This window comes from Hemitrygon akajei, chromosome 11 (assembly GCF_048418815.1).
Source record: "Hemitrygon akajei chromosome 11, sHemAka1.3, whole genome shotgun sequence".
Classification (NCBI taxonomy): domain Eukaryota; kingdom Metazoa; phylum Chordata; class Chondrichthyes; order Myliobatiformes; family Dasyatidae; genus Hemitrygon; species Hemitrygon akajei.
The window spans coordinates 141,877,849-141,905,028 of record NC_133134.1 but is presented as its reverse complement, the minus strand read 5'-3'; the positions used below and the strand labels follow the sequence as shown (position 1 = coordinate 141,905,028).

At 38.5% G+C, this 27,180-nt stretch overlaps 1 protein-coding gene across 2 annotated transcripts in view; it reads left to right on the top strand.

Annotated features, from left to right (window-relative positions):
* The window catches only part of LOC140736082 (zinc finger and BTB domain-containing protein 46-like), a 97,444-nt gene that overhangs the window by 23,880 nt on the left and 46,384 nt on the right, over positions 1-27,180 (top strand). For both annotated transcript variants that reach the window (XM_073061824.1, XM_073061825.1), the window contains exons 2-3: positions 1,062-1,165; positions 3,834-4,813. In XM_073061824.1, the coding sequence (XP_072917925.1) occupies positions 1,107-1,165; positions 3,834-4,813 (1,039 nt within the window). In that variant the 5' untranslated portion in view covers positions 1,062-1,106. The remainder of the gene's footprint in view (positions 1-1,061; positions 1,166-3,833; positions 4,814-27,180) is intronic.

Below are 27,180 nucleotides of genomic sequence, written 5' to 3'. Positions count from 1 at the left end.
TATCCATTAAACAATCATATATCTCAATGCTGCTAGTAGGACCCAGAAATTCAAATTTTATATATTTTTAATATATTATAGCATGAACAATTCGTTAAATATCTTGGGCACTTTGAAACATGACAGGTGCTATATAAATGCAAGCTTATTCCATATCTTCCTTTCTCCCATTAATTTTCAAATGATGGAGCTGTGGATTAGCATTGTGTCAAATTGGTTGCTGTATTCCCTTCTGCGGTATCATTTTCTACACTTCAGAAACACTTCATGGTATAATGTTCTGAAATGTAGTGGCAGTGTGAAACATATTCCATAGGCACCATTTTTTCACTGTTATTATTCCTGTTCATTTGCCCATGTTGGTGGCAAGATGTAAAATGACATGACAGTTTTAGGTGACAACAGATTTACTGTTTATAAAATGCTACTCTTGAGTAAGGAAAGAGAAATGCGTGTTTAGTTCATTTCAGAGTTAACTTATCACTTCATGCTATGTGAAATCGTAATTCATACTGGTGTAATTATTTTGTGAACTTGTAAATTCTGGCAATAATTTGGATTAAGTGTATTAGAAAAATGACTTGGTTTATTCTGCACAAAGCCATAACAAGGGCTACACACTCCTTTCTTAGTCATGATCATTGTTAACTTGGAGATACTTTTTTAATTGGGTTGGCATATTGTTTCATTGTTGTTGCGTCTGGATACCACCAATGAAAGATACTATGGGTGTAGGTTCTCCAAAATGCAATTGTTCAAGAAGGCAGGTCCACTACATCTTCTCAAGGAGTGTTTTGAATGGGGAGTAACTACTAGTCTTGCCAAGAACATCAGTAAATAAACTTTAACATTTTGAGTATAGAATACATTTGAATTTTTGCCTGGATTTACCAACATTTTCTGTTCTTTTTGAGGGATTGTCATTATACAAAAGTGAACGTTCTTCACAGCATCTTCAATAATTTGGACCTGATGTTTGGTATTGATTCAAAAAAGAATAATTTAGAATTGCATTTATTATAATTTTATGCAATATTGGAATATTTGTAATTTGTTTCTAGGACGTTTAAAACCACTGGGAGACCGTGAACAATCCTGGGGAAAGAATGGGAAGGAACTGGCACTACATTGATGAAGGAGAAGGACAGCGGGAGAAAGAAAGACAGTAAGTAAAAAAAGTTACAATAATTGCAATTTCTTGGCTATTAATTGATCATCTGATTTTTCTACTATAGGAGTGTGCCAAAACAGGGGAAAGTCTTGTTATAATTGAGCTAAGTTCAGCACTTTTTAACATTATCTTCAATAAATGTAGCTCTCCTTAGAGATTCTCATGGTACAACAGAAAGATCATGATGATGTGTTCAAATAAAAAGTTGCTGATACAGTGATTTCATTAGAAGCAATAAGCTTTGCAGTAGAGGAATAATTATAGCTGGAAATGGTTAGTATTGGGGTGGACATGCTGCTGAGAGCTTACCAAATATATATACTTAATTTAAGATTTCTCTGAGATGTATGATGAAGACCCCAAGAGGGGATTAATTGTATTGCTTTACATTTGTGGATAATTTCTATCGGCATAACCTTGGACCTCTTGTAGAGCTTTGTGATACTTAATTATGTTGCCATTTACAAGGTGAAATCAAACTGCAGGTATCAGCTGAGATCAAAGGCAAAAGGAGCTGTCATCTCCAAGGTTATTTGGTTCTCCTGAATCATTAAGGCTAATTTTGAACATATTTTTTCTTCCTCTTTTTGATCTATTGCCATTTATATTGTTTGTGACAGAAAGATGAACTAAATATCTGGTTTATTTCATACGATATCAGAATAGACCATTTGTAAAAGGCTTCTTCATAGCAATTTGTTTCATTTTCATCACCATGAAGGACATGAGCAATTGACAAATGTATGGACACCACAAGTTGCCCAACATAGAAATGTCTTGCAGTTTTTTCTTCTTGGCACAATTATTGGAACTCTATTAGCCTTATTGGAATACTATCACCACAAATACTGTTATGGTTAAAAGAAGTAGCTCACCACACTATCTTAAGGGCAATTGCCGATGCTCAATAAATACCTTGTCAATCATTCTTAAATGAACTTTTAAAATAAGTTCCTTTTGCCTTTTCCTATGCCACCTAGAATTCAAATATATTTGGCCTTCTTAATGACAGAAGGAATTAGAATGTACGTTTTTGAGGTTTAATCATGTAGTACATGAGAAGAATGTCAATCCTGTCCACACTAGTCTGTTTGCCAGGACTGGTAGCCAGATATTGTTGGACTGCAGCCAAAGAATGGACTCACTGAGCTTGGTCTGCTTTCTCCCCTAAATTTGGCCATTTAGTAGTTAGTAGCAGTCCCTCTTATTGTACCGAGTGATAGACAAGCTTATTCGTTAAACTACTTAGACTTGACCGTTGGTTGGTTAGTGCCACAACGGATACTGAGTTTGTGTGATCATGGTTCTCTTCATAAGCTTCCCTGTGGATTTAAAGAAAGTGCCTTTCAAGATTCCAGAGGTTGTACTTTTTTACTCTTTCTATCATATTGTAAGTTCATTTCTCTAAACCATGTTTAATTAAATAGGGATATAACATTGTCTATCTAATATTTAGTCTATTTTAAATGTACTGGTTGGAGACCGCATATGGTCAGATGATTTTGAAACCTGTTCTTGCTGTAATGACATAGTGAAATTATCCTTTTAAATAATCTTTGTGCTGAAGGTGGGAAAATGTGAGATAATTTACTTTGACAAGGAGTATAGACAACCAGAATGGTTAAGGTGTTCACATTATAGTTAATAAGATGCAGAAACGTAGATACAGTATACTACTTGGACCAGCAAACTATTTGGAATGTTGAAGAATTATTGACCTTAATGGGAAGGATGTTGGTCTTCAAGAATAAGGAGATACTGTAAAACTGTTAAAATCTCACATAGAGCATTTTGTATTGGTTTCTATACTAATGAAAGAAATGTATGGCTTGTAAGCAATAAATTATAAATTGACTCTATTGATTTATGGGAGAGGGACATGTCCAATGAGGGGAAGGGAGGTAAAAGTTCAGCAAAAGGAAAGGTGTCATTGAAATGCAAACATTTAGAGAGGGTATTGGATAGATGACGGAAGGCTTCTTTTTCAGTCTGGTGAATCTAAAACTGAGGGCATACTCTAGGTTAAGGAAAAAGAGTGAAATAGATTTTTCCTTGTGTTCAAGGGAACGAAGGGATTTTGGAATGCAGTATTAATCTTGGATTTATGGAATGGAGTAGCATGATTTGAAATGACTGAACTCTCCTAAATCTTTGCACTTACTTGGACTTTGAGATCAACTACGAGATACATAGAGAATCAAAACGAAAACTACACAAGCTGGAAATGTGTATTGGGACATTGGGACACTCAGCTGTCCAGCCACATACTGTGGCAAGAAAGAGTTAACATTTTGGGATTGGGACCCCTTCTCAGAATGGGTCCCAGCAATGTACTTGGTTTATTTGCTTAAAGGTTATTGGTCACACTGTGGTGGTTTCTGGATTGGGGAGAGCAAGTACAGATTGAGCACCTCGTTTGCAGACTTTCTGTATTAAATCTACAGACTTGTCTGATAGGCCTTTGACCTGGCATATACATACTGTGGAGCACATTTTTCATTTGTGTTGCAACATCGGACATTTTGCTTTAGATACCATTGATCTGAACCGATAAAGGATAATGTTCATTTTGTCAAAAAAGAAGCATGTTTCTCATACACAGAGCCACTTTTGGTATGTAAGACTGATTTATTTTTTTCTCTCCACTTTATTCTTTCACTAGAATTCAGAAGCAACAACAGTATCTGTCAATAAACAATCGAAAAGATGATATGGAAATCCCATCACACTACCGTCACTTGTTACGGGAATTGAATGAACAGCGGCAGCATGGCATCCTTTGTGATGTGTGCATCATTGTCGAGGGGAAAATCTTTAAAGCACATAAAAATGTTCTGCTTGGTAGTAGCCGCTACTTCAAGACTTTGTACTGTCAGGTGCAAAAGATGTCCTCTGATCAGGCTACTGTGACTCATTTGGACATAGTCACTGCGCAGGGTTTCAAAGTAATCATAGATTTTATGTACTCAGCGCACCTAGCGTTGACGAGCAAGAATGTCATTGAGGTGATGTCAGCTGCAAGTTATCTGCAAATGACAGACATAGTTCAGGCATGTCACAGTTTTATCAAGGCAGCTTTAGATATCAGCATAAAGACTGAACCATCAGAGGATATTATGGAGTATGATATGGGAGCTCCCTCGAGCAGCAGCATTGATGTTGTAACCCCGGTAGCAGTGGGCAGGAGTAGTTCTCCTTGGTTAGAAAGGCGACGGACAAGCCCAGCAAATTCTTCTGGAGATTCAGCAATTGCAAGTTGTCATGATGGTGGAAGCAGCTACAGCAAAGAGGAACATGAGCAGAAAACTGACAGTCATGATGACATCTCTTCACAATCACTCTGGTCCAGTGACATTGGTTACAATTCATTTCGAGTTAAGGAGGAACAGATATCTCCTTCACATTATGGAGGTGCTGAACTGAGAGAAACCCACCTTGGAAAGAGCAACACTTCAGCACAGACTGCATTTTCTGATCAGGTCCCTGAGGGGTGGCAGCTATCTGGCAGGAAAAAGAATCGCAAAAACAAACAAACAGTGCGCCACATTACACAGCATGTTGAAGTGGACAGCAGACCCAGCTCTCCAATGCCGTCAATGCTTACTGTTGGTGGATGGCCATACAGTAGCCGTGATGGGACAGGTAAGCAAAGTGTTTGTATGCACTTTTATGGAGTCATGTACTTAAAAGTTAATGGCCTTTATTGGATCATCAGATATTATACCAAAGAAGATGGCTGTTCACCTCTCAGAATCAGGTTTAATATCATTGATATATGTCATGAAAGTATTTGTCTTTGCGGCAGCAGTACAATGCAATAAGTAATAGAAAAAATCTATTACGGTAAGTATGTACATATAAAAAGCTAAATTAAATAAATAGTACAAAAATAGAAATAAAAAAGTAATGAGGTAATGTTCATGGGTTCAATGTCCATTCAGAAATTGGATGGCAGAGGGGTAGCTTTTCTAATGAAAAGCACTATCAACTATTTGGAGTAAATAGTCTTGCTCTAAAGGGATAATTTTTTACAGCACTTTATTTGTTCAGATATGAAATGTCTTTTGTGTCTCAGTTGTAAGTCATAATATTAAATGACCAAATTTTAGCTTGGAGAAGCTTTGCAAGGTCTTGCTGTGAATTCACTGCATTTTGAAGGATTTTGAAGTCCTCTTGCCAATTTAGGGTCTGCTATTTCAAATGGCATTAAAAGGAGTATGTGGAGTGATGTTTCCTTATCCTATACTGTTATTTTGCCACTGGAGTGGATGAGTAGTCTTGCAAATTGTCTGTAAACATATTTAAGTTTTTGTGTGTTTTTTCATTGACGTGAGTTCACTCTCGTCGCTTGCAGTTGATTTGGATATGGGTGATATGCTGGGGATTTAAATTTGCAGATTGAGGGATAGTGCTAATTCATTCCAATTGTTGCATTTGATTAACTTTCACAAAACAGCTGTTCTTCATTAATCTTGTTCATTTTTACTGTAATCTCACGTTAGGTAAATACTGTGCAGCACAAGTTTTCAAGGATGTACTGAACAGAAATAAAGCTAATAACTGCAGTTGGTGGAATCTGAAATATACAAATATGAAATGCTGGAAATAGTAATTAAGTCAGGCAGCATCCATGGAAGCAGAACAGTAGTAGTCCTTCAGACTTGTCAGATGAAGTTGGCAATCAAATGTGTTTTAAGTTAGAGAAGGGGAATAAGAGTGGAAAGGAGGAGGGCAGTTGCAAGGGGAAAAATTAGGCAAATGGTGGTTATACCAACCAAATGGGTGGTGGAATCATGCTAAATTACAACTGATCTCTGGCTGAGGTTTAAATACTAATGATGGTGAATCAGGTTTATTATCACTGGCATATGTCATGAAGTTTGTCTTTGCGGCAGTAGTACCATGCAGTACATAATAGAGAAAATGTGAATTGCAGTAGGTACATATGTTAAATAAATAGTGCAAAAATAAAAAAAAGTAGTGAGATAGTTTTCATGTGTTCAGAGTGAATGTCCATTGAGAAATTAGACGGCAGAGGGAAAGAAGCTGTTGCAGAACAGTGGGGGAGGGCCTGCACGAAAATGATCAGAGGGTTGTGCACAATCTGTGGGGAGAGAAAAATGGTTAAACTTTGAGTTCAGAGTAAAGTCTAAAGGGCAGATATGTGCCTTATGACTATTCAGGCTTGTGTTGGCCTTAAACATTATCCAAAGTGGGATAGAGAGTTGAAAAGCAACTGAGTATGTGTCAGTCGTGGAGAGTAGAAATTTTTAGGGTGTTTTAGGTGCTGATATAGTAAATAGTAAGGGACCGAGGGTCTAGTGAGATGGAGGAACTGAGGGAAATACATGTTAGTAGGGAAGTGGTGTTAGGTAAATTGAAGGGATTAAAGGCAGATAAATCCCCAGGGCCAGATGGTCTGCATCCCAGAGTGCTTAAGGAAGTTGCCCAAGAAATAGTGGATGCATTAGTGATAATTTTTCAAAACTCCTTAGAATCTGGATTAGTTGCTGAGGATTGGAGGGTGTCTAATGTAACCCCACTTTTTAAAGTCTGACATCGGTGGTGGGGAAAATGCTAGAGTCGGTTATCAAAGATGTGATAACAGCACATTTGGAAAGAGGTGAAATCATTGGACAAAGTCAGCATGGATTTGTGAAAGGAAAATCATGTCTGAGGAATCTTATAGAATTTTTTTAAAGATGGAACTAGTAGAGTGGATAGGGGAGAGCCAGTGGATGTGATATATTTAGATTTTCAAAAGGCTTTTGACAGGGTCCCACACAGGAGATTAGTGTGCAAACTTAAAGCACACGGTATTGGAGGTATGGTATTGATGTGGATAGAGAATTGGTTGGCAGACAGGAAGCAAAGAGTGGGAGTAAATGGGACCTTTTCAGAATGGCAGGCAGTGACTCGTGGGGTACCGCAAGGCTCAGTGCTGGGACCCCAGTTGTTTACAATATATATTAATGATTTAGACGAGGGAATTAAATGCAGCATCTCCAAGTTTGTGGATGACACGAAGCTGGGCGGCGGTGTTAGCTGTGAGGAGGATGCTAAGAGGATGCAGGGTGACTTGGATAGATTAGGTGAGTGGGCAAGTTCATGGCAGATGCAATTTAATGTGGATAAATGTGAGGTTATCCACTTTGGTTGCAAGAACCGGAAAACAGATTATTATCTGAACGGTGGCCGATTAGGAAAAGGGGAGATGCAATGAGACCTGGGTGTATTGTACACCAGTCATTGAAGGTGGGCATGCAGGTACAGCAGGCGGTGAAAAAGGCAAATGGTATGTTGGCATTCATAGCAAAAGGATTTGAGTACAGGAGCAGGGAGATTCTACTGCAGTTGTACAAGGCCTTGGTGAGACCGCACCTAGAATACTGTGTGCAGTTTTGGTCCCCTAATCCAAGGAAAGACATTCTTGCCATAGAGGGAGTACAGAGAAGGTTCACCAGATTGATTCCTGGGATGGCAGGACTTTCATATGAAGAAAGACTGGATAGACTAGGCTTATACTCACTGGAATTTAGAAGATTGAGGGGGGATCTTATTGAAACGTATAAAATTCTAAAGGGATTGGACAGGTTAGATGCAGGAAGATTGTTTCCGATGTTGGGGAAGTCACAGTTTAAGGATAAAGGGGAAGCTTTTTAGGACCCAGATAAGGAAAAACTTCTTCACACGGAGAGTAGTGAATCTGTGGAATTCTCTGTCACAGGAAACATTTGAGGCCGGTTCATTGGCTCTATTTAAGAGAAAAGCAATCCAAGAGTCTTTTAAATGCCTCTGATGTACCAGCCTCCACTGCAATCTCTGACAGCACATGCCAGACATTCACCACATGACGTGGTGGGGGAGGGGGATAACTCACCTTGCACATCTCCCTTGAACTTTTCCCCTTCATTTTAAATGCATGCGCTCTCCTTATAGCACATGCCCTCTAATCCAGTCAGCATCTGAAAACCTCTTCTGCACTCTCTGCAGAGCCTCCACATTGACCAGATTGAATGGAATTCTCCAGATGTGGCCTAACCAGAGTTTTATAAAACCGCAACATAATTTCCTAACTTTTGAACTCAATGTCTCAAACAATAGAGGCAAACATGCTTTTGTTATCACCATGTCATGGCTGCAGTATTTTATATCTGACCCAGTTGGATTTCTGGTTATTGATGGTAATCAAAATGTTAGTAGTGGGACTGAAGGTGTTAATTCTGTTGGATGTAGATAGCTGGATTCTCTTGTTTGACATTGAAATTGCATAGCAATGTTTTTAGCTACTTTCCACTTATCAGACTTTAATATTTCCTTCCTTCTGTTTTCGGTTATCCTGTTTGTTTCCATACAAATCAGCTCCCACGAAGAAACCACCGTCATCCAGAGCTACCTGTGTCATTCTTTGTTCTTCCCCTCCTCTATTTCCATTTGTTCATTCTATCTTTTCTCTTCTACAACTTAAGATCTTTGGTCTAAGTTTTCTCAGTCTTTGAGAGGTAATCAACCTGAAGCTCTTGATCACCTGAAATTTTTTCAAGATTTTTATACTTCAAATCATCATTTGTACTCTTACCTAATTGTATACTTTAGTGTGTGAACTATGGGTTTAACAACATAGTTGGATATTTTTACAGTTCAAAATATAATTTAAAGTGGATATATGGGAATAAAGAATGTATTTGCCCACATTTACTGCAAATTAAGATAATTCTGTATTCATAATTAAAGAATAATGAGGCATTCATTTCTTGTCCATTTGTGCTTTCACCAGCTGCCCAACAGTTTTGTTTTGAATTGTCTCAGTTAATTACTTTACATTCAGAATTTCTCAAAGGTAAGTTGGAGCTTGAGAGGTTAACTGTTGGGGAACTTTGCTGTTTTCCCTCTTGGTTTTCGACTACACCACTAGGAGGATGGTTTATTAACCATTCTTATTATTTTGAAATTTGATTCATTCTGCCTGGAAATTGAGTGTAATTGTTATGTTTGCTCCTATTTTTATAGTCCAACCGGATTTGGAAAGTAATGTGAACAGTTATCTCCAGGAAGTGAAGATAATATTATTAATGATGCCTAATTTCTCATTAGTGATCAAATTTAAAGAATAGCAAATGCTGTACTGTGAACCAAAAGTTGAAAATGGTGGAAACACTTGGCAGGCCAGGCTGCATTTGTAGAAAAGAAGAGTTAATGTTTTGGGTTAATGAGCTTTTGATCTTTCATCTGATGAAAGATAATAAACCTGATGCATTTAACTCTGTCTTTCTCTCCAAAGATGATCTGAAAATTTTCAGCATATTGTTTTGCTTATGATATTCAATCTGGATTTATCCTTCGTATATTGTTATTTTTGCAGTGCGGTGTATACTTGCTCTAAATTCATTGTCTTGGTCTATCCATTCCCTTTACTCTTCCAGAATGGTCAGATCAGTGATATGAATGCAAGTAAATAAACAACTGGTTTTAAAAATTGAAATTAATAACTACAATGCAAATAGATGGAGGGGGAATGAATGGACAAGGGAGTTGCATAGGGAGCAATCCCTGTGGAAAGCAGAAAGAAGGGAGGGAAAGATGTGCTTGGTGGTGGAATCCCATCGGAGGTGGCGGAAGTTATGGAGAATTTTATGTTGGACCCGGAGGCTGGTGGGGTGGTAGGTGAGGACAAGGGGAACCCTATTCCGAGCGGGGTGGCAGGCAGATGGGGTGAGAGCAGATGTGCGTGAAATGGGAGAGATGCGTTTGAGAGCAGAGTTGATGATGGAGGAAGGGAAGCCCCTTTCCTTAAAAAAGGAAGACATCTCCTTCGTCCTGGAATGAAAATCCTCATCCTGAGAGCAGATGCGGCGGAGACGGAGGAATTGCGAGAAGGGGATGGCATTTTTGCAAGAGACAGGGTGGAAAGAGGAATAATCCAGGTAGCTGTGAGAGTCCGTAGGCTTATAGTAGCCTCCAACCTGATGGCATGAACTTTGATTTCTCTAACTTCTGTTCATGTCCTTCCTCTTCTTATCCCTTATTTATTTATCTTTTTTCCCCCCCTTTTTTTCCTTTTTCTTTTTTCTCTCTCTGTCCCTCTCACAATCACTCCTTGCCTGCTCTCCATCTCCCTCTGGTGCTCCCCTCCCACTTTCTTTCTCTGTAAACCTCCCGTCCCATGATCCTTTCCCTTCTCCAGCCTTGTATCACTTTTGCCAATCAACTTTCCAGCTCTGAGCTCCATCCCTTCCGCTCCTGTCTTCTATCATTTCGGATCTCTCCCTCCCCCCACCCACTTTCAAATCTCTTATTATCTCTTCTTTCAGATAGTCCTGATGAAGGGTTTCAGCCTGAAACATTGACTGTACTTCTTTCTATAGATGCTGCCTGGCCTGCTGAGTTCCACCAGCATTTTGTGTGTGTTGAGTGAACCCTGGAGTAGGACCAAAGCCTTGCTTATCAGTTCATCATATTAGTGGCAGGAGCACAGCAGCCAGAGCAGTCTTCATAACCTTAGTGCCGTGGAGAATGAGTGAAATTAGCTCTCCTCCCGACCGACTCCCTGACTTTTCAGTCTGGGACAGTGTTTAAATTGACCCAACAATGAACAGCGAAAGGCTCTGCACCCTGGACAGAGGAGTGAAGATCATGGAGAGCGAGCAAAATCAGTTCTCGCCTTGGATCTGAGCCAGTGTTTATATTGTCTAAAAAACCGAATCGAACCTTGCACTAGGACCCGGTAACTGCGAAGGGCTGAATTGGAATTCCGGAAGTAGAGGCCCATTGGCTGCAGCCAAGACTGCGAATTTCTGTGAGTTTGCTGGGATAGTCGAAGGCCCAATATCTGCAGGTCTGAATCTGAGTCTGCTGGAGGCTAAAGGACTGTTTTATGTACGTGGGTGGGATGGAGAGACAGGACTTGTTTTCTTGCTTGTTGTGTTCTATGTTGTTCTGCTGGCCATTGTGGGCATTTGGCACTGGAATGTGGCAATACTGTTGAGCTGTCCCCAGCGCATCCTCAGTTGTGTTGGTTGTTAATGCAAGTGGTGTATTTCACTGTATGTTTCTATTTACCATACATGTGACAAACTTAATGGAAGTCGTGTTTTGCCTGTACAAAGAATCAGAATCAGGTATATTATCACCGGTGTGTGACATGAAATTTGTTAACTTAGCAGCAGCAGTTCAATGCAATACATAATCCAGCAGAGGAAAAAAATTAAAAATAATAAGTAAACGAGTAAATCAATTACATGTATTGAGTGGATTAAAAAAACGTGCAAAAACAGAAATACTGTATATTTTTAAAAATAGGGTAAAAAGTAGGGTCCAAGGATTCAATGTCCATTTATGAATTGGATGGCAGAGGGGAAGAAGCTGTTCCTGAATTGCTGAGTGTGTGCCTTCAGGCTTCTGTACCTCCTACCTGATGGTAATAGTGAGAAAAGGGCATGCCCTGGGTGCTGGAGCTCCCTAACAACTAGTTTACATAGCATTAACATTGTATTCAGTATTATAAGTAATCTAGAGATGATTTAAAGTATACGGGAGGATGTGCGTAGGTTACCATGGATTGGGATTGAAAAAAAAATCGGAAGTTCTCTTACTATGTAAGTTGGAACAGATACATCTGATATTATTTAGCGTCAGTTAGTCAAACGTTTGTCTTAGAATATAGTATATATTTTACCTTACTATGCATATGAAACACTTAGACCGTATGTTTCAGCGCCGGGCTCGGGAAGTTCCTGAGTTCGATCCAGTGACAGACCACTTCCGAGTGTGCTCTCCTTCCATGTGTTGCTTAGTAATAATTGTAGCTTTCATCGGGGCAGGGCCTTTCTCACTTTATCCTTTAAAATTGTTCAGATCGTTGACCGACTGCAGCCTAAAGCTTTTCCAATGACCAATGGCAGTTCACCTCTTTCTGATCGCTTTATTATTTCAACTTTATTTTCAATCGTGATTATTTTCGTGAACAGAAACACTGCGGATTCTGCTGCTGGGTCCTAATGTCCACCGCACTGAGACAGGTTAAATAAGGTCTGGGGTTTCGCTGGGTTCTAAGGTCCACCGCATTGAGGCAGGTTGAATAAGAGACTTGAGCATCCACATTTTTTGGTATCCGTGAGGGGTCCTGGAACCAATCCCTCGCGAATAAGGAGGGATGACTGTACCTGTTGAAAAGTCAATCAGCCAGAACTTTTGTGTTCACTTGGTTTGATCCAGGCATGTATAAAATAACTAAATTTGAGAATGAAGTTGAAATAGACAACTGCCTCTGAGGTGAGCATAAAGCTTCCATTTTTATAAAACTGAACATGCTCTTGACTGTGGTGCAAGTGCGCAGAGACCAATATTTAGTGGAGGGCAATCATCTCTCCTTTCTTTCTTTTTCAATCTTTTTATTAGTATTAATAATATTATGAACAAAATACAATTAATATATTTGTAAAGGGATTACAAACATACAAATTCCCATTATACATGAAGGAATACATAAGCAATGAATACAGTATAAGTAAGTTTTCCCGAAACATGAACCATATAGTATATATATGAACAAGGTAAATCTAGATATTTCATAATATATAATATAAAAAAAATATGCAAAGTTGACTAACTACTAATCTAGTATCTAAGGAAAAAAAAGGAAGCAAAAAGAAAAAAAAACTAAAAAAAAAAAGAGAAGAAAAAAAAAGGGCTGTTTATAGTATCTCACAAGAATACATAAACATTAATGTCGTCAACTCCGATCCTCTCAACATAAATACGATTAAAGCTGAAAAAACCAATAAGCTTGGCACAGGGCCATATTGCATCATATGAAAATATTGAATAAATGGTCTCCATATCTTTTCAAATTTAATCATCTCTCCCATGAGCATCACTAGTTTTCATCTAGTCATACTCACCTCTGCTGATCATCAGATCAGGAGGAGGATTAGATGTTGAATTAATTTAGTGCCATTTGAAAGAGATTCATAGAGACGACATTTTGAGCTGAGTCCCTTCATCAGATCCTGATGAAAGATCTTGACCTGATATATCAACTGTTTATTTCCCTCCATGGGTGCTGCCAGACCTGCTAAGATCCCCCTGTATTTTGTGTGTTTTGCACATGATTTCTAGCATATGCAGAATCACCTGTGTTTCCAGTGACAGATTCTTGTCAACTAATATGAATAAATATCTGAGGATCTTTTGGACAGACTAGCCAATGGAAATATATTAAGTTACGTTGAGTTATGTTGGTGTCTGGTACTAAAGCAGCCATGGTTATGATGGGAGTTAAAGGTTTAGAAGGTGGGGAATGGTATTCAAATCACCCAAGGGTGTGGGCTGATTTGCACAGCAAAATGCTCATTTTATGTTTTTCTATACAATTTTATTTCAAAACAAATGTTTGCAGTTTGTGGCTGGTCAAAGAACACTGAGGCTGTCTACAAGAAGGGTCAGAGCCGTCTCTACTTCCTGAGGAGACTGAGGTCCTTTAACATCTGCCGGACAATGCTGAGGATGTTCTACGAATCTGTGGTGGCCAGTGCTATCATGTTTGCTGTTGTGTGCTGGGGCAGCAGGCTGAGGGTAGCAGACACCAACAGAATCAACAAACTCATTCATAAGGCCAGTGATGTTGTGGGGGTGGAACTAGACTCTGACGGTGGCGTCTGAAAAGAGGATGCTGTCCAAGTTGCATGCCATCTTGGACAATGTCTCCCATCCACTCCATAATGTACTGGTTAGGCACAGGAGTATATTCAGCTAGAGACTCATTCTACTGAGATGCAACACTGAGCATCATAGGAAGTCATTCCTGCCTGTGGCCATCAAACTTTACAACTCCTCCCTCGGAGTGTCAGACACCCTGAGCCAATAGGCTGGTCCTGGACTAATTTCTACTTGGCATAATTTACTTATTATTTAATTATTTATGGTTTTATATTGCTATATTTCTACACTATTCTTGGTTGGTGCAACTAACGAAACCCAATTTCCCTCGGGATCAATAAAGTATGTCTCTATTTTCATTGGAATAATCATCATTTGAGTTGATAAATAATATGCTATTGCTCAAGTCTAGTAAAATCTTCCAGTATGTGGATTTTAAAGGCTAATTTAAATCAGAACAGATGTAGAAATTTTATAGAAACTTACAAGTGTAAGGTGAATGGTAGAATCTGGAAAGAGTTGAAGAGAATGGAGAATAAAAAATGGGACTGATATAGGGCTAGTGTAAATGGGGTTTCAAATTTGATGCAGTCTCAGAGCCTATTTCCATGCTGTATTTTTCTTTCACTGTCTGGGATTATTTATAGAATCTCCAGATTTTCCTCATTTTTATCACTATTTTTATTGCAACACTAACAAATTTAATTCAATACAACCAGTTGCCGATTACATTATGATTGTTTAACCCAGCTACCCCCCAACTTTCATCCCCACCCCCTCTCCACCCCTCTTTTCCCCCCATCCCTCTCCCCTTCACCAACCAACTGAATAGTAGTGCGTACACAGACAGAGCATTCTTATTTTAACAGAAGATCTTTTAAGTTAAATATCAAATTTGTCCACATTAAGTTTGTGTTTGGTCGTGCATCATTTACTCTTGCTGATGATAGTTCCAGGTAAGAAATGTCCAAAAAGCTCTGAAGCCAGTGAGTATTTGAAATATCATGGGGAGGTTTCCAACGCTGGACTACAATCTTCTTAGCTGCAGTCAGGCTGCCAGCCAGACTTTGGGTATTTTTTCCGTAAGGGAAAGGTGGGAGTCATCATTTAGAAGATGTACAGTGGGGTCCATTGGTAATTGTACCCCCATTAGTTCTGTAAGAGTATTAATAACCTTGCCCTGCAAACCAAAAACCCCTGGACATTCCTATAAAGCATGCATAAAAGAACCAGTGTTTCCGTGGGGGCAAAATGAGCAATTTGGGCCAGGAACCAGTCCCATTTGATGTCTAATTCTCAGTGTTAAATATGCTCTGACAAAATTTCAAGTGTATACAGGTTTCCCCTGCTATCCGAAGGTAGAGCATTCCTATGAAACCGTTTGTAAGCTGAAATGTCGTAAAGCGAAGAAGCAATTACCATTAATTTATATGGGGAAAAATATTTGAGCATTCCCAGACCCACAAAATAACCTACCAAATCATACCAAATAACACAAAGCCTAAAATACCACGACATATAGTAAAAGCAGGAATGATACGATATACAGCCTATATAAAGTAGAAATATTGTATGTACAGTGTAGTTTCACTTATCGGAATGGGGAAGACAGCAAGCTGAAATCGATTTGGAGAAAAAAAATTTGGCAAGTACATTCATGTGCATGTACACATATGCGCACACAGCTGCCTGCACAAGGCTTCACAGTCATGGTTGTATTTCTCGGGGTAAACACATATAAAGTGGGTGTCTTTTTTTTTGCAAAAGTGAAAATCCTCTTTGGTTAGGGAAAACAGGTACTAATGCAGGTCTTTCGTAGCAGCGAGCTGTCATAAAGTGAACTTTTGAAAAACGGGGGCCACCTCTATACCGATGATTTGGGTTTTTTGAAGCACTGGCAGCATTATCCCAAATCGCATCCCAGTCTAAGTCTTGTCCCAAATCAGATATGTCCCTATCCCAGGCTTTCATTCCTGATGTGGGCATATATTTCTGGGAGTTTAAGTTATCATTGACATATGACTCTATCTGTCCTGGAGCACTCTGTATCTAACTTAAAATTGGATGGTCCTTTAAATCTGACCCCCAGGAAACTCTGTAGGCTTTACAAGCTGATCTTACTCTAAAGTTGAAGAAAAGAGTGTTTATCAATATTATATCGAGATACCAGTTCTTGAAAGCTAAGGATAGTACTTGCCCCATTAATATCTTGAAGAGTAATAATACCTTTATCCTCCCAAGTTCTGTTAGTGAATGGTTTTCCCCCAGATTGTTCCATAATGGAGAAGATTTACACCATAAGCTTTTAAATTTTAGGAATTTTTCTGCAGCTCTAAACATTTGTAGCATATGGGTTAAAATTGGACCGTAATACAAATCACATTTTTTGGTAGACATACCTATAAGGAGAAAGTCCTTCAACTTTATTGGTGCTATTAGCTTTTGTTCTATGTTTTTCCATGATGAAACTTTATCCTCCTCCATCCAATAGCTAAGACTTTTTAATACAGATGCCCAGTGATACAATTTAAAATTTTGGACATGCCAATCCCCCATTTGACTTTTTGAATTGTAGAGCTGACCACTTTATATTGGATCGTTTACCGTTCCAAACATACCATCGTAGTAAGGAGTCCAGTTTTTGCCAGTATCCTGCTGGAGGCGTAAGTGGGATCATTGAGCTGATAAAATTAATGCGGGGTAAGATGTTCATTTTAATGACCAATTATACAGGCTGGGACTGATGCTGTCAGGTGTCTCCATCTATTAATATCCTCTTTTTTTTTCAAAATTAAAGAGTAATTTGTTTTAGCCACAGACGATAGGGAAGTATTAACTTTAATGCCCAAGTAGAGGACCTCTTTTGTAACCTTAATTTGGGGAGGGATAGACACCTTACTTTTATCTGTATTAATCAGCATCAGTGCTGATTTTAACAGATTAACTTTGTATCCTGAAAGAAATCCAAATTGCTCCATTGTTTTTAAAACATAGGGGAGAGTTTGTTGAGCATTTGCTATACAAACTAGTGTGTCATCTGCGTAAAGTGATATCGAATGTGATGTTGTATCTATTGTAATAGGGGAGATCTGAGGAGAGTTTCTAATTAAATGTGCAAGTGGTTCAATAGATATAAGGGAGACAGAGGGTCCCCTTGTCGTGTGCCCCGTCCTATGTCAAATAACTCTGAGAAACCTCCTCCCACACATAACTGGGCTGAAGGATTGGCATACAGTGTTTGAATCATATTGATAAATTTATCAACAAACTTAAATTCTTTTAGAACTCTCCAAAGAAATGGCCATTCAAGGCGATCGAATGCTTTTTCAGCATCTAGAAATAGCAGGCCACAGGCAGGCGGATTTTATGTGTTGCACTCAGTGCGTGTAAGAGCCGATGAATATTATCAGATGCGAGACGTCCCCTGATAAAGCCCATTTTATCTGGGCTAATTATTTTCCTAACTACTATCTCAAGTCTACTGGCTAAGACTTTGGGAAAATATCTTGAGGTCGTCATTTATTAAGGAGATTGGATGGTAATTTGCACACTCCAAGGGGTCCTTACTGGGCTAAGGTATAACTGTAATCAGAGCTGTGTTTAGATCTCTATGGAAAATAAACGCCATTTCCAATAGCATAATTTAATATTTCTAACCATACTTGTCCAAGAATATCCCAAAGTGCTAGGTAAAGTTCCAGAGGTATGCCATCTATACCTGGCGTACAGCCCTTATTTGTAGCTTTGACTGCTTTAAGTAGCTCATCCAGTATAATAGGAGAGTCTAGAATTTTGGTGTCCTCCGATGACAATGTAGGGAGGTCTAATCCACTTAAAAAAAAATCTGAAGTCATTCTCAGAAGGAACTGAGCCACTTGTATACAGTTCTTTAAAGTAATTCTTGAATGTCTCGTTTATTTCTTTTGTTGAAGTTACTACTCCATGTTTAGCACATCTAATTGCTGGTGTAGACCTTTTAGCTTCCTATTGTTTGAGTGTTAGTGCCAGAAGATGGCTCGGTCTACTGCCTTCTGCATAATACTTACGTTTGGTTATATGGATCATATATTCTGCCCTGCTTCTTAATAAATCATTTAATTCTTGTTTTGTTTTGAGCTTGTTTTCTTTTGTTATAGTGCATCTCCTCTTGAGATCATTCTCCAAAACCTTACATTGTTCTTCTAGGGTGGAAACCTTTTGAAACCGGCTTTTATGTAGGTGGGAACTGAACCACACCGTGTTATTTTGAAAGAAACCCTTGATGGAGGCCCAAATCACTGTCACATCCAAGACACTTTTTATTCAAGTTTATAAATTCAGTCAGTTTTTTTTCTCAGTTGTGTTAGAAATTTGTCGTTTTTTTAAAGGGTGGAGTTAAACCTCCACCTAGTAGCCTTATTTTTAATTTTGCCATAATTAAAAGTAGATATGACTGAGTTGTGATCAGATTGACATCTGGGCAATAATTCTATTGAGTGTACCAAAAGCAACAAACTGGAGGATATAAGAATGTAATCTATCTGAGAGAAGGTTTTATGTCTTGTGGAGAAGGTATAGTCTTTACAGATGGATTATGCACCCTCCACACATCAGTTAAAATTTAAATCCGTTAGAAAAAGGTTAAGTGCTTTGGAAGCAGATTCTTGAGAGCTTGATATAGTTGAGGAAGATTTAACGATGTTATTGTTTACCAAAGCATTCATGTCTGAACCAACATATAGTTGGTAGTCACTTAACTTCAGTAATTGTGAGGTAATTGAGGGAAAAAAAATTCAACCTTGAATATAGTTGGGGCATATAGGTTAATAATTACAACTTTTTTTTTACCCTGAATAAATGTACAGCAAAAAGCTAGATGTCCTTCATTGTCGGCACCAGTCCTTTCAATTGATACATTAATACTGCATCTCATTGATATCATAACTCTTGGTAAGAGTACCATCAGCTGATGCCACAACGGGTTTATAAAAGTGGTTTTGAACCCTGGGAATGTCATTAGGTTTAAGATGTGTTTCCTGTAACAGTGCGATATCTATTTTCTTTCTGCATAAGAAAGCTAAAACCTTTGAACACTTGTAGGGAGAGTTTAATCCTCTAACATTAAATTATACAATAGTAAGATTTTCTAATTTATCTGTGTTGCTCATCTTCTCCTGGATCTGTTGTTGTAAATTGGTGATGGAGCCCTGAGTTACCTCCTTCCCACCCCACCACCCCTCGCATACAACCCTTTACTCTGTAACATCTGTGAGTGTCACTTAGCGATGTCAGACATTGAACATTAACTGCCCCCCTCTAGTACCAAACATTAAAAAGGCAAAGTGGTTCTCATAGACAATCATATCAAAGAGACAGGAATAAAAACCTGGTCAAACCTGTTAACCTATATAATTAAAACCATTCCCGTCTCAAATATAACACATAATCAAGACCCCAACAGCTTTCTTGCAGGAGACTATTGTTTTAATAGACCGTCGCTTAGTGATGACGCCAGTGACGATACTCAAATTATTTTTGACCCATTTGTGAATGTATTGGTAATCTTCTATGTTTTGGCAGTTGCTTTTGGCACATCCTTGATATCCCAAGCAGTGTATAATACATAATTTGTAAATTTTAAATTGAGTGTGGTGTAAAGCAATTCACCAAAGGCTTAATTGGTTTGTGTCATTTGATTGGCTGCTGCATGTCTGGAGATATGTAAGAGAAGACAGATGCTGGGAGTAGTAAGATGTTGGGGAAAGTCTGGGAATAACTTAAATGAGGGCGAAAGATCATATGAATATGTTAAAGCATCTTGTGGTTGAGACCCAATAGTGCCAATGAGAGATGGCCTTGCATATCAGTTTCAGGATGCATGTTTAGAATGGTGAATGTAGATTTTTTTAAAACAATATAACATTGCAGGTCAATGGAGCAATACCTTATCTCCTGCCTAGGTAGCCTCCTACCTGCCGGCATGAACACTCAACTCACAGACCTCAGTTGATACCCCTGCCCCCCCACGCCATTCCTATCTATAATTTTAGTCTGGTTCTCTTTTTCCCCCCCTCACTATAATCTCCCCCCAGCCCTACCTTGTTTTCTCTTTTATTTCCCATAATTCTCCACCTTCCCCCTAGCCCATTTCCCTTCAGCCTATCACTTCTCAGCTCTCTACTTCATCCCTCCCCCCACTTCTTATCCCCCCCCCCTCGATCATCCCATGTTACTTCACTCCTGATGAAGGGTTTCGGCCCAAAACATCGTCACTACCTCCTTCTGTAGATGCTGTCTGTCCTGCTGAGTTCTGCCAGTATTTTGTGTTTTTATTTATTTCCGGCATCTGCAGATTCACTCGTGTTGACATTGCAACTTATTGTTCCCCCCTTCCCCTCCCCCCATTATCATGAAAAACAGTGTACTTTTCCTTCTTTATTCCACTTCCTTATTATTTTGAAACTACCAGCTTATTAGTTTCAACTTCAAATGCTGAATACTTGGGTCCCCCATTAAGGTACTTGAAGCTTACTGTTCTGCCAGAGCCTTAGGGTATCCATTCTAATATTTCCTTGTGCCTCAATGCCACAGTTGGTTTGAATAATATCTTGTGCATCTCCTTCAGAATATTTTGACTGGTGAAAGGCTAGCCCTGCTGTCTACTGTTTAGTTATTTTTTTGTTTTTCTAACCCAAATTTTCTAATCGAAAGTTCTTCACTAATTCTCTCTCACAGATCATGTGCCATATAGTAGCATATACTTGCATAGTTTCTGTTTATATAATTATAAATTCTTACTGTGATGCTGTAAGCCTTCCTTTTTCAAAACAAAAGCTCAAAGCCTTCTGCTTCATGAAATTACGAGAGGAATGAATTGCATGTCATTTGCCTTTGTTATGCGTCCCTCAGTGTAACATGGCCAGCTCCCACTGTTTCAATTAAAAAATAAATTATCTTAGTGGGATGTTTGTGTTGAGTTTAGTTTCAGCAATAGAGTGTTAGCACACGAGCATAAAATTAACTAAATTACTTTTCCCTTTTGCATATTTCCCTCAGGTGGGATTTGAGCATAAAAAAGCCTGGTCTTTATTGATATTTGGTTAGAGATTGTCTGTCTGTGGATAAAATATATTTGAATAAGTGATATAACGTTAAATGTGAATGCACACTTTAGTGTAAGTAAATGAGTTTTTTAAATTAGCAATGGATCTTTTGAACTGCTAAAGGTTTTCTCTGCAGCTCGACAGAAGTGACTTTACCTAGGTTTCAATTTTGTTAGGAAAGCTGGTATTCTAAATTTAGTTTAGTTAATTAAGATAGCATTTTAAAGATGTAATTAATATTCCCCTTATTCTCTGTTCACTTGTGACATGTATTAATTTGCCTGTGGAGTGAAAAGGAAAGTGTCTGTTTAATAGGTCTTAAATTTTGCTGCTTTAGAGCATGTACTCAGATTGCGCATATGGAACAGTACAACTTGACTGATCTCTCCTACATTGGTTCTTGGAAAAATTTTAAGTAAATTAATTCCAATGTCATCTTGGAGCAGTGAAGATTTCAAGCCTGTCAATTTACATAGTGGCTGGCAATTGATAGACAAAAAGTTGTGTAGTAGCATTATTCAGGTAGAAGTAATCCTTAGAATTTGAAGTTTTTTGATAGCTTGATTAAATATAGGATTTTGTTTTGAAGAGCAACTCTTCCTCTCTCCACTCTAACTACCTAATATTTTTCTTCAGTTGTTTACCCAAGCAATTCCCTTCATAACTGTCCATTTCTTACTGTATTTAAAAAAAAAATTGTATTGACTAATTAGGCTCTTATTTTTCCCTTTTGCCTGCTTCTCACTTTTCCACCAAGAGCAAATCAACTTCAGTTCTGAACTCAATAAACCCCTTGGTGAACTTAAATTAGCCTAATTTGCCATGGATGGTCCCAAGCCTACCTCTGAAAAGAGGAGGATTGAGTTTAGAGCTAGCAACACATCCTGGAAAAACCAAGAGCTGCAGAAGTGACAACAGAAGCTCCAAAGTTCTCATCCCTGGGAGAGGCAGGATCTTCACCTAGAAGACATAGATGGGCTACACCTGGGGATAGTTTAAAAGACTGGTAAGCTGTTGTTAGGTCTATATCCCAGTGGTGGTGATGAGCTGAAAAAGAATTTCAGTGAGATATAGTAAAGGTATGATTGTTGAGTTTGTGGATAATACAGAAGTGGTTGGTGGTGTGCCCAGCATGTGAGGTTGTTTAGGGTTACAGTAGGATATAGATAGCTGGCATGGAGCATTGGTATATGAAATTTAATCTTGACAAGTGGAAGGTGATGTACTGTATTTTAAGAAGTCAAATAAGAGTAAAATGAACACTGAATAGTAGGTGCTAAGGAATGTTGGTGAACACAGGGAACTTGGTGTTCAAGTGTGTAATTCTTTGACAGTGGCAACAACAGATAGGTTAGTGATGCTTTGAATGCTTGCTTTCATTTGTGAAGCATGAAATGTAAAAATTGGGAATTTTATTGGAACTTGACAAAATGTTGGCTAGCATAAATTTTAAATGAAAAGAATCCATTTGCATTGGAGAGTACATAGGAGATTCACTGGCATGTTGACTGGGTTAGAAGACTTCAGTTATGGGTAGAGATTAGATAGGCTTGGTTTTAAGGTGAGAGGAAGGAGATCTAAACTGAATTTGAGGAGACATTTTCTTTACACAGTGCCTGATATCTGGACATCATTGTCATAGTATAGCACTATACAGGCCCTTCAGCTCAATGCTGTATTGAACATGTACTTAGAAATTACCTACAGTTACCCGTAGCCCTTTATTTTTCTAAGCTCCATGTTCCTATCCAGGAGCCTCTTAAAGGACCCTATTGTATCCACCTCCACCACAGTTGCTGGCAGCCCATTCCACGCACTCACTATTCTCTGCTGCGTTTTTAAAAAAAAAACTTATCCCTGACATCACCTCTGTACCTACTTCCAAGCAACTTAAAACTGTGCCCTCTTGTGTTAGCCATTTCAGCCTTGGGGGAAAAGCCTCTGACTATCCACACAATCAATGCCTTTCATCACCTTATACACCTCTGTCAGGTCAGCTCTCATCCTCCGTCACTCCAAGGAGAAAAGGCCAAGTTTACTCAACCTATTCTTGTAAGGTATGCTCCCCAATCCAGGCAACATCCTTATTAATCTCCTCTGCACCCTTTCTATTGTTTAGAATTATAATCAGATCCAATCACATTTAAAGGAAGATTTGGTAGATACTTAAATAGGCAAGGCATAGAAGGATATTTTTCTAATGTGGGCAAATGGGATTATTGTAGAGATGCAAAATGGTCATTTTCTACCTGGTAGAGAGCCCTTTTTCTCTACAGCTTTGATTGTAAGGTTATGGAAATTCAGAACTAAGAGCAAGAATTATGAAAATTCAGCAGCATGCAGCAGTGAAGCTTAAATTTGTGCATGAATTTAGTGGGAGAATTTGAAATTTCCATTACTTCCAAGTCTTTTACTGAGTAAATTGATTTTGTTGATGTTGAAACATGCTTTGCCACACCTCCATGCATTTGGTGATGGAGAATTGTCAAATACTTTTCAGCAGATAACCTCTCATGTCAGAGCATCAAGTGGAGGCAAGATAAATTGCAACTTCTGTAGGCATTTGGCTTCTCTGGTTCATGCTTGGGCCATCTGAAGTTCCTTGATCTATTTTCAACAGATTTAATGGCATTTTAAGAGATGCAATTCAAAATGGAACATTGTAACTTCAGATGCAAAATTATTCCAATTAAAGGAGGAAAGAAAATTAAATGTCTGGAGAAAGATTGAATATTGTTCAATATCGTTCTACTTTGTAAGATAGGTTGTGGAGGAAACCAGAGATCCATGAGCAAGTCCTTGTTGGAGGGTTAGCAACTTCAAATTCCAGATTATTGTTTCGGAGGACCTGTCTTGAGTCCAGCATGTACAGTTGCAAGAAAAAGTTTGTGAATCCTTTGCAGTTACCTGGTATCCTGCATTAATTACTCATAAATTGTGTTTTGATCTTAATCTAAGTCACAATAATAAATAAATGCAATCCGTCTAAACTAATAACACACAACTGTGCTTTTCATATCTTTATTGTACACATTGTTTAACTGTTCACAGTCCAGCCTGGGAAAAGCCTTGTATTTAATTTAACTGGTGGAACCTGCTTTAGCAGTAATAAACTCCATCAAACTTTTCCTGTAGCCTCTGATCAGACTTGCACAATGGTGAGGGGGAATTCCATCCAAAACTGTTTCAGTTCATCAATATTTCTGGGATACCTTGCATGAACTTCCCTCTTCAGGTCATACCACAGCATCTGAATTGGGTTAAGGTCTGGTCTCTGACTTGGTCACTCACAGACATGAATTTCTTCTTTTTAAGTCATTGTTGTTGATTTGCTGTGTGTTTTGGATCATTGTCTTGTTGCACCATCCAACTTCTGTTAAGTTTCTGGTGACAAGTGCTACCCTAACATTCTCCTGTAAAATGTCTTGATACAATTTTGAATTCATGGCTCCCTCAATGATTGCAAGCTGGAATGTAGCTCTTGAAGCAAAGTGAATGCAGACCCTGGATGCAGCAAAGCAGGCTGAAACCATGATGTTTCTATCATCATGCTTAACAGATGGGATGAGGATTTGGTGTTGGTGTGCAGTGCCCATTTACTCTAAACATAGCAATGTGCATTTCTGCCAAAACGTTCAACAGTGTTGTCCTCGAAGCGTTGTGGAACATACAGCTGGTCTTTTGCAAACTTCATGTGCAGCAGTGTTTTCTTTTGGAGAGCAGTGGTTCCCTTTGTTGTCCTTTCATGAACACCATTCTTGTTCAATGTTTTTAAATATAGTGGACACATGAACAGAAACTTCAAGTTCTAGAGATTTTTCATGTCTTTTGCTGTTAGCCTTGGCTTCTTTTTCGCCTCCTTCAGCATGGCATGTTATGCTTCTGGTACGGTCTTTGCAGGATACCCTCTCTTAGGTAGAGTTGCAACGGTACTGAATTTCCTCCATTTGTAGACAGTTTCTGTTACTGTGCACTGATGAACACTCGGGTCTTTAGAAATGCTTTTGTAGCTTTTTCCAGCTTCATACATCTCTAAACTCTTCTAAGGTCCCCTGAAAGTTGTTTTGATGAAGACGTAGTGCTCGTAAACAGATCTTTCTTGAGAAGAGCAGGTTCTGTGAGTAACCTGACTATGTGTTTCTTTTATAGAGCAGGGCACCTCCACAACCCACACATACGATCTCATCTTGTTGATTGAAACACCAGACTCTAAATAGCTTCTGTAGAAGGCATTACCCCAGAGTTTCACATACTACTTTGAACTTAGACTGCAATCGTTTAAATGGTGTACTCAGTATTGACGAGAATACAATTGTTTGTGTTACTGGTTTAGGCAGATTGTGTCTATTATGGTGACTTAGATGAAGTTCAGACTGCATTTTATGAGTAATTAATGCAGAAAGCCAGGTAATTGCAAAGGGTTCACTAACTTTTAATTACAACTGTAAGAGTAGTTATGAAGAAAGCATGGCAGCACTCCTGCTTTAGGAGTTTGTAAAGATTCGGCATGACATCTGAATCTTTGACAATCAGGAGTACATTCAGCCAGAGACTCATTCCACCGAGATGCAACTCTGAGCGTCATAGGAAGTCATTCCATCAAACTTTACACTCCTCCCTCGGCGGGTCAGACACCCTGAGCCAATAGGCTGGTCGTGGACTTATTTCCACTTGTCATAATTCACTTATTATTATTTAATTATTTATGGTTTTATATTGCTATATATCTACACTATTCTTGGTTGGTGTGACTGTAACGAAACCCAATTTCCCTCGGGATCAGTAAAGTATGTCTGTCTGTCTTCTATAGCTGTGTAGTGGAAAGTACATTTACTGGCTGTATTATGGCCTGGTATGGCAAATCCTACAAAAAGTTGTGGATACAGTCCAGTCCACCACAGGCAAAGGCATCCCCACTGTTGAGTGCATCTACATGAAGGTTGTTGCAGGAAATCAGCATCCATCATCAAAGACTCCCACCACCCAGCACATGCTCTCTTCTTACTGCTGCTATCAGGAAGAAGGTACAGGAGCCACTGGACTTGTACGAGCAGGTTCAGGAACAGTTACCCTTAACCATCAGGCTCCTGAACCAAAGGGGATAACTTCACTCAACCTCACATGCCCTGTCATTTTTTTTATAATCTAGAGGGAGATATTGCAATTCTTAAATGGTGTGCATATGACTCAGATTTTACACCAAATAAATTGGATGCTAGATTTAAGGACTGGACAGCTAAAGGAATAACAGTTCTTTGCAACATAATGAAAGAAGGAACACTGTTCAGTTTTGAAATGCTTAAAGAGAAACACTTATTAGAAAAACAAGATTTCTATCGGTATTTACAGATGCGACAATATGTTAATAAGACGCTTAAAAGTGTAACCAAGGCAAGTACATGCTTGATAGAGCTATTTAGAAAATCATATAATTCAGATAATGGTAGTAGAATCATTTCAAGCATATATAAGAGGTTGTCAAATCTTAAAACACATTCGACTTCATACATTAAAACAAAATGGGAGAAGGAAGGAAGGATAATTATATCTGAGGAAGAATGGACAACAATATGGAGATATCAGTGGAAGTATTACCAGTTCACAGAAATGGAGGGAGTTTGGATGGAAAAACTTGGTAAGATATTTTATTACACACTCTCAGAAATCCTATTATGATAGTAACCTCCCTGTTTGCTGGAGAAATTGTGGAAATCAAAATGCAAATCATTATCATATTTTTTGGGACTGCTCTGTTATCAAAGACTATTTGAGGGGGATATACAATGCCCTACAAGACATCTTTAAATGTGAAATACCCTTAGAGAGTAAGACCATATATTTTGGATATATACCTCAAGAATGGTAGAAAAAAGATAAATATTTAATGAATATACTGTTGGTGGCTGGTAAAAGGACTCTTACTAGGAAATGGTTATCACAGGAGAGCCCAACTTTAAATACCTATGTGGATGGAAATTACAATGGACATTTACAAAATGGAGAAGATAACAGCATCTGTTAATCATAAGCTGGAACAATTTGATTCATACTGGGAAAAATGGTTTAACTACATAATGCCTCATAGGCCTGATTTTATTCTCACAAATCAATGAATCTGTTGTAAAAAAAAATCACTCCCTACTTGTACATAGTTCTTTCCTTTTGCTTGTTTTTTCTTTCCACTCTTTTCTATAAGTGTATACCTCAGATAAATACTTTGTGGAGATTTGTGATATAAATGATTATATGATATATATGTACAATGTCTGA